An 8,432-nucleotide genomic window follows, 5' to 3' on the forward strand; every position below is an offset into this window, starting at 1 on the left:
GTTATAAAAACTAACTAAATAAATAAATGACTCAATGGGCTACCCGATCATCCAGCTGCCGCAAATCGTGTTAAAACTGTCAACCAGCACGAGTAATAAAGTCTTAGAAAAAAAATGGCGCAAAAGGGAAGTCACGTAATACATGTGCGCGCGTTTAGGGCGTGGTTAGGGAAAGGGGATCGGGGACTGACAGGGGACCTCGGTGCTTGCTTTGTCCATTAATTTTTACAGTCTATGGCTGCTACTGTGAAAAATACCGGAAGTGCTGCTTGTTTTAACTCACAGCCTGTGCCGATGGTTAAAACGGTGAGCGGGGTTTGACAGCAGTTCCAGCATTCCTCCCGGACAGTGTTGGAGTCGCATGTCTGCCTCAGAACACTAAACGCTGCCTCTTTCGGTTGTTTCAAACACCAACGGACGACGACAGCAATACAGCTAGACTCCACCATTTCTCGACCGCCGTCATGGACTCCCCTCAGCAGGTACGTGGAGCGTCTGCTTATGGCGCCACAGAAGTGGCGCTGGTATGTGGTTAGCAGCCAGCAGCTAACTGACAGCAACGGGGTATTCAGGTGACCCGCAGGTGACTTGCTGAGGGTCCGACAGGTAACGCGCTAACATTCACGCTTAAGCGCGCGCGCACTAATATAACTGCGCCTGTCGTGTTGCAGCAGAAGAAAGCGGCGGGCTTTTCTCTGGACCTGGGACCTCTGAAGGAGCCTATCGGGTTCATTCGGCTCCTGGAATGGGTGAGTCAAGTCAGACTGAACTGGTTTTGTCTGTGAGTGTTCGGGTTACTGAGTCTCCTAATTGGGCCAACCGTCCTCGAAGCGGCCACGGCCCTGCAGAGCCGCACGGCTCAGGTGTGTTGAGCACCTTTGATATAAAATAGTTTTAAAAAAGTTATTTCGGAAATTTGAAAAGTGAAACCAACACGCACGCGCATGAGCAGTTGTGTGAGCTCAGACTTCCATTATCAGGTTAGAGATCCTGGACCCCTTGAGTGCAGATTTCACACCTGAGGTCAAAGGTCAGATGAAAATACTTTTAAATATCTCATTCAAATTTAAAAAAAAAAAAAAGATTTTTATTTTTTAGCTTTGAATTTCTTGAAAAAAAAGTCCCCCCCCCCCCCTCCATTTGACCTTGTCTATTCAAATGATCCTAAATGACATAAAGAAGGTCGTAAATGCTGTTTCCACCATAAACCGGATGACAGTTAGAGGCATGAAGGCGTGCTGCACAACCTTTTATTTATACAGGGGAGGTCCAGTCAGATACAAACTCATAGTTTTACAACATTTACAGATGGGTCGTCACTAGAGTGATTTGTCAACTTCCTTGCTTAGCCAGGTCTTGAACCAACAACATCAGAACCTGGTGCTGCCTCTACCAAACGCTGTAGCAGCGATGCGACAGCAGAAACCTGAGTCGCTCCGTCCGCAGCAGCTGAGCGTCGCATAGCTCGCATGCATGCCTGAAATATCCCCAGCAGGAGCCCAGGGACTCCTCTGAATGAGTAGTAGTCCAGAAAAGGAGGCACTTGGCTGCTTAGCGACGTGCGTCTGTGTGTTAAAGGCGTAGGCTGGCAGAAGGGGGGGGGGGGGGGTGCTGTTGCTCATTAACCTGTCTACAGGTGAATGTACACTGTATACAGCAGGTGTTAACCTCCGCAGGAGGATGGTCGTTAAAGTTTAGTTTATAGTTCAGGTCAAATTACGTCATCGCTTTGACCTGTATAAGTTATTTTCAGGCTTTAAAGCCCCACTTTGATCATATTTTGATATATTTTAAAGGTATTCAAAACTTTAAAAAAAGAAAACAAAACAAAAACAACGTGCAATCTATAGGACATAGTTTCTGCAGAGCTTCAGTAGTTCATTAGAAATTCACCTGAGTTGTGGGTGGGACTTTTGGCATGGAGGACCCCCCAACCCACCCACCAATCACCCGTCTGTTTACACTCTCTCCCTTCAGCTTACAGCCCCTCACAAATCCATCCTAACATTACGGAGGTATCATATAAATATCAAATATTTGAGCATATCAGCTGGGGTGCATCACTACCGTTTTAGAAAACTAAACAGGAGAACGTCTGAAGAAACCACTGTGTGTGGTTCTGCCCTCTGTGATGCAGAAACTCATGAGAAACGGCCGAGCAGATGTTCTGTCCCTAAACAAATATTGGGCATCATCATAACTGACAGATTAACGCATGCTTATCATGCTCATCTTCAGTGCCTCCCTCTGGAGCTCATGTTCTCCCATGCTCCGGGATCATCTGAGGTCAGCATCTTTTAAGTTTTGTTGATAGTTAAATTCATTTTCTTTAATACACCTGTTTGGGCAAATACTCACCTGGTTATGCAGTACTTATGTTTGACCCAAAGTCAGGGCGTGGAGTGCTGCTTCCTGCTCTGCGGAATGTTATGTACCGCTATATAGCGATACAACGCTTACTGATTCATATCCGAACTGCCCCTCCCGAGCAGGAGCATGGGCTGGAATGTGGTGGTCAGTGGGAGTCAGGGCTCTGGACCAGGAGGTCTGCAGGCCTCATTTTGGAGACGTCAGTGCTGAGCATGCTCACAAAAAATTGCTGTGGTTTCTGCTTAAACTTCCTCCCAGGAATTTTAGGTGTTTTGCTCTGTAATCTGTTACATAATAAACATATATATCTATAAAACACTGATAGGAAAAATTATCTCAAAGTTCAAAAAATCATCTTTAATTTCAGTGGAGTCTCACAAGCAAAAATATACATGTATAAGTAAGAACTGAAAAGTATTTATTTTTAATAAAATGTATACTGTCTCTCTCAAACATTACCTGTTAAAGACCCACTCCAATGAAAAACTGCACTTCTGAGTATTTTCTTTATTCGAATCGTGATGGAAAAAAAATCTCTCTTGTGACGCAGCAAGTGAAATGGGCGCGCCACAGTCTCCCGGTTCTGCTCCATTTTGATGCATCCACGTACATCTTTGTTTTCCTCGTCTGAGCTGATATCTGGCTCTAAACTGTGGCTAGATAGCTCAAATGTTATTGCTGCCCTGCAAATGTTAGCTTGAGGTTGTTGTGAGGGGCTGTAAGGCAGCGGTAGAGCGTGTAAACAAAGGGTTGATGGGATCTCAGTAGAGGCTTACTTCCGCACAGTCTCACCCACAACTCAGAGGCAAATGTCTGATGCAATCCTGCTGTGCTGCACAAACTTTGTCCTAGAAAATGACACAGAATTGTTTTTGTTGCTAAAAACAACAATTATAATCAAAGGACAACTTGGAACACTTTCAGAATTCATCAAAATATGATTGGAGTAGGACTTTAAGAATGGAGGTTTATTTCTAGAAGTACTCAAATACTTTTTCAGATGCTTTTGCTGTTTGTTCCAACAAAATATACTTTTAAAATTCTTAACTGTTTGTAAACTCGATTATATAATTCACGGAAGAGCGTATGCATTTTATCCAATCGTTAACTGAAAGTACAACTCTGCTTTGTCAGGAGTCCTGAAAAAGTGCTGTGTTGCAGTGTTGCAGACAGTAGTCATGTCTGACTGCCTAAGCTTTTTTTCTTTTTTTTGCTTCTGCACCCAGCACCTCTCCAATATCTTTGCACGCATCCAAACTGATACAATACTCTGTGTTGGTTATTGCACTCATTGGTTTATTTGTATTTCCACCATTTTTTTCCCACTGTGCTTTTGAAATATCAAACATGTGAAGATGCTGGAAAGGTGCAGAATACAGAAAGCAGAGGAGTTTGCTCATTCATGAACTCAAAAACCACTATTGCTCTTAGGTGCAAGATGTCTCTTTGCATGGATCCCGATGGTGCTTTTAATACACCTTCATCAATCCCGCTTCACAAACGGCACATCCACAGTGTCCATCAGTAAACAAAAGTAATAAATCCACCAAAATTTATAGATAAACTTGTGCAAGGGTACGCAATAAATTCAAAGTGTATCAAATAGGTTGTTACAGGGCTGAAAGGAGCAGCACACACAGTTCATCTGAAGGTTTGTGTCTAAAGACTCCTCACTAAAGCAGTGTTTATCTTGACAAGGGTGGACGGTGTTTCCTGTTCGGAAAAAGGATGTGAGTGTTGCAGGAAGAGGGAGGGCCGGAACAAAGGGTGAAAAAACAGCTGATGTGATGCTTTCTCAAGCAGGATTGGCCAATGGATCGTCACCTCTCTCCTGTTCTGCCTGCAGTTTTAGAAACTTAAGCCAGAGTTGCCTCATTCTCTTCCTCCAGATCTACCACCCTGCCTGTTTTTCTCCACTTCTGGATTTTTATGAATTATTTGAACATTGTATTGCATTGTGCTGAAATGGGGGTGCAGTTATTTGACCTCCATTTCTTTGCCAGCCTTTGTAGATCTGGATCAAAATTAACCGGTACTTGTCTCACCTGAAATTTGATTGCATCATGTCCTTATTGATGTCCAGTGAGCAGTCAAACCAGCATCTCACATGACCATGTCTTCTCTATGCCTGTGAGTTTGTTCTGCTGTCAGTCACAATGCCTCCATCTCTGCATCCACAGTTCTTCGCCATCTTTGCCTTCGCCACCACCGGAGGGTTTTCTGGAACCACCCATTTCAAAGTCAAGTGTCCCGGGAGTGATACTCATGACGTCAAACCCGTGTTTGGATACCCGTTCAGGTGTGCAAAAAGTTCCAGTCCGTCCCACTGACACAGGTAGAACCAGGGTCTGAGTTGGGGTCTGCTGCCACCATGTGGTGGAAAAGGAGCTGGGTTAGTAGCTGAGATGGGTCCAGGTGTTGAACTGGGTCAGATTCTGGAGGGTTGTCTGCAGAGCAACCAAAGCTCGTGATGAGAACAAACCCGGGTGTGTTGTGATTTTTGTGATGCGAGCTCTGTAACTCCTAATTTCACATCTCCTCCTCTCCTCTGCTGCGTTTTTTTTTGGACAGAAGTGGAGCTCAGGTGAGAACTGCTGCTCTGTGCCGTCTCACCGTTCAGAAGCACCACTCCTTCCAGCAGCTGCTGGATGAGCTTCTGCTCTGCTTCCCTCCCCAGGTTACCAGCAAACCCATTCGTAATTCCCAGCTGCAACACCACCGCGAAGAACCAGACCTTCCTCCAGGGTGACTTCTCCTCCTCAGCAGAGTTCTTCGTCTGCGTTGGCGTGTTCGCCTTCCTGTACTGCACGGCCACCTTGGTCCTTTACCTGGGCTTCCAGTACATGTACCGGCAGACGACCCGCGGTCCCATTGTGGTACAAACACTGTCTTTATTCTAAAGAGAGGTCTGTGTTAAAAAGGAAACCTCAGGGTTAGGATTTAGTCAAAAACATGGTCCACTGAAGCCATTTTGGTGATGTCATGCTCAGGTTAACTTCTGTGTGGACTAATAACTCTAGTTCCTCATTTTGACTGTAACTCAAAGTGAAGGCTTCCCCTGTGGAGCAATAAGGAGTAGCTCAGATATGTGAGAGGTATATAACTTGGTTTTCACCTCTTTAGATCAGGGTTTTAAATTTAATTATAGTTTAAAGACCAAATAGAGAGAATGAGCAGAGAGCACGGAGTTAATTTTAAGATCTAATTTTAATGAAGAAACTTAAACAGTCTAGTTTTTTTTCAGGGAGCTTCATGAACTTGAAAAAAGCAAGAGCAAATGCAGAGAAAACATAAAAAATACCCTCACTGGCAACTGTTTTAGGTAGACCTTATAGTACTGGTTTGGAGACCCCTCACCCTCAGAACTGCCTTAATCCTTCATGGCCTAGATTCAACAAAACATTCCTCAGAGTTTGGTCCATAATGACAGGATAGCATCACACAGTTGCTACAGAATTGTGGGCTGCACATCTATGATGGTGATCTACCACATCCCAAAGATGCTCTATTAGGTTGAGATCTGGTGACTGGTGTGATCTTCTGCCTCTGTAGCCCATCTGCCTGGAGGTGTTGTGTGTTCTAGATGCTCTTCTGCAGATCTCGGTTGTAACCAGTGTTATTTGAGTTACTGTTGCCTTTCTATCAGCTGGAACCAGTCTTGCCATTTGTCTCTGACCTCTGGTATCAACAAGACATTTACACCAACAGAATTTCCGCTCACTGGATATTTTCTCTATTCCAGACCATTCTCTGTAAAACCTAGAAATGGTTTTGAAAATCTCTGTAGATCAGCAGTTTGTGAAGTACACAGACCAGCCTGTCTGGCACTAAAAACCCAGTCATTTCAGTCACCTTTCTTCCTCATTCTGATGCTCACTTTGAACTGCAGCAGATCACCTTGACCATGTGTACATGCCTAAATAAATATATAGATAGAAAGATAGATTACTTTATTAATCCCAAAAGAACTTGCAAATTCATCCATTGCTTCAAACACACAAACACGTTAAAAGTATGAATATTAAAAGTAATAACAGCAATACACTAATTAGATTAAAATTATGGAGCCGTTGAAATATATTGGAAATGTTGAAACTGTTAATAACAGCTGTCCTAAAGCCATAGTTGTAAATTCACCAAGAACACCCCCCACCCCCCAGCCGCATAAAAATTTTAATTACTGATGTGATTGCATATGTGCAGTTTGCACAGGAATGCCTAATAAAGTGGCCAGTGAGTGTACATACTTCAGTCTTTAGGGTTTAATTTATTCGTTATATTTACCATTAATAACCATTATTTAACCAGGATATTTTCATTGACAAAAAGTCTCTTTTGCGAGGGAGTCCTAGCCAAGAGATGGCCTCTGTCACTAAAAAACTTAGATTCATTAAAACACATCAAAACATAATATAATGAAAATTTATAAGGATAATGAAAATATTAAAACATAATGTTTTAAAAAAATTAAATACTGAAGCATAAAACATTAACTCATAAAAATAGTCAAATTAGTGATTAAGAGAAACAATTGCAGTACTGTTTGTCTTATCTCTTGTCCCTCCCTCCCCCATGCATTTTTGTATGAATAGAATAGGCTTTGTCACTGTGACATGTTACAAGCACAAAGAAAATTCCAGAAGTGTACTTGGTTGCGTGTTCAGAAAAAGTTAAAAATAACACAATTTTATAGCACTATTTAAGGCAAGTTTAAAACACAAACAAATACTACTCCTATACTAAAAATACCATTGAAGTGCAAAACCTCTTTGAACCATGAAGGACTCATGCTTTGATTTTGCTGTGAACCAGGATCTGGTGGTGACAGGTGCCTTCACCTTCCTGTGGCTGGTGTCCTCCTCTGCATGGGGGAAAGGCCTGACTGACGTCAAATGGGCCACAAACCCAGAAAACCTTGTGACTCAGTGCAAGGATATCTGTGAACCAGGAGAGTCCCCGTCTCTTGGCCGCCTCAATGCCTCTGTGGTACGTTTTGCACAACCTGGTTCTGGTTTCAGACCTGAAAGTGTCTACACCTGGAAGTGACGTAGAAGTCCTCATGATTGCGGGCTCATTATTATCCCAGGTTTGGAAGTGTGACATCCCTCTTATCCCCCCCGCAGATATTTGGGTTCCTGAACCTCATCTTGTGGGCCGGGAACTGCTGGTTCATCTACAAGGAGACGCCTTTCCACAAGGACCCCATCCCAGTGGAAGGAGGACCCACTGGGCCTTAACTGCGTTACCTCACTAAGGGTCCTGAAGCAAATAAAATCTAACAACCACCCTTCACCCCAAATATCCTCAACAATCTCTCATGTTAACCTGCAGGAATGAAAATGACCCCTGTAGCTCAAGCACTGGTCTCTGACATCTGAGGTATTTCTCAGTTCAAGAAAAGAACAACAAATTTGGACTTTCATTCTGAACACTGGATTCCAGCCTTCTTTCCAGGCTTTTTCCACCTTCTTTCGAGGTTTTTCCAGGCTGAAGCCTTTGAGAGGTCTCCAGTTTGTTCCTTTGCTCAGATGTTCAACACTAAACTGATCAGGAGAGATTGTCATTCCCTTTAAAACTTGTTCTCAAAAGTGAGAATTCCTCTTTTTTTCTGCTTTTAACTTTTTTCTGTTAAACTGACTAAAACTTGGTTGTGTTTAGATGCAAGTTTTCAGTTAACAAGACACTAAACCGGCTGATTTAGTTTGCATGAATGTGCAAAACGCCTGCCAATCACAGCCAAAGCCTTTCTGTGTACGTTTGTTTTTTATTGACTTTTCTCACCTTTTCTTTTTTGTCAAGTCTGTCAGCAGAGCTCTGTTTGATCCACCAGTTTTGGCATCATTTTGAAAACACTGAAATGAACAGATGAGCTTAAAGAGAAGACTGTATGTTTATGTTCTGAATGATCTTTCTGTATTTTAAGCCTCGTTTGTTTCAAATGAAACCAAGTTTTTTTTAAGTGTGTAAAACACGAGAGCTGCACTGCTGCCAGTTTCTGTCTCCTTTCTTCATCCTTGGTGTAACTGTGAGGAGGTTCACCGGCATCTCAGCAAGCCATCGCA

The 8,432-nt window shown here is 43.0% G+C and overlaps 1 protein-coding gene across 2 annotated transcripts; it reads left to right on the top strand.

Moving 5' to 3' along the window:
• Window positions 1-258: 258 nt before the first annotated feature.
• Window positions 259-8,361, top strand: sypl2a (synaptophysin-like 2a). 2 transcript variants are annotated; one of them, XM_036211912.1, is made up of 6 exons: window positions 259-482; window positions 675-749; window positions 4,551-4,669; window positions 5,048-5,246; window positions 7,183-7,356; window positions 7,494-8,361. In XM_036211912.1, exons 1-6 carry the CDS (start codon window positions 465-467, stop codon window positions 7,605-7,607), a joined length of 699 nt encoding a protein of 232 aa, XP_036067805.1. In that variant the 5' UTR covers window positions 259-464; the 3' UTR covers window positions 7,608-8,361. The 2 variants fall into 2 exon arrangements, with proteins under 2 accessions (XP_036067805.1, XP_024126466.1); XM_024270698.2 differs by having other exon boundaries at window positions 260-482; window positions 672-749.
• The last annotated feature ends 71 nt before the right edge of the window (window positions 8,362-8,432 follow it).

The sequence above is a fragment of the Oryzias melastigma genome, linkage group LG5 (genome assembly GCF_002922805.2).
Source record: "Oryzias melastigma strain HK-1 linkage group LG5, ASM292280v2, whole genome shotgun sequence".
Classification (NCBI taxonomy): Eukaryota; Metazoa; Chordata; class Actinopteri; order Beloniformes; family Adrianichthyidae; genus Oryzias; species Oryzias melastigma.

What these genes read in the sequence shown, in the direction of transcription:
- sypl2a (XM_024270698.2), top strand. An exon ending in TCATTCGGCTCCTGGAATGG is followed by an intron (nt 750 to 4,550) that starts GTGAGTCAAGTC and finishes CTGCATCCACAG; the next exon opens with TTCTTCGCCATCTTTGCCTT. An exon ending in CGACCCGCGGTCCCATTGTG is followed by an intron (nt 5,247 to 7,182) that starts GTACAAACACTG and finishes GCTGTGAACCAG; the next exon opens with GATCTGGTGGTGACAGGTGC.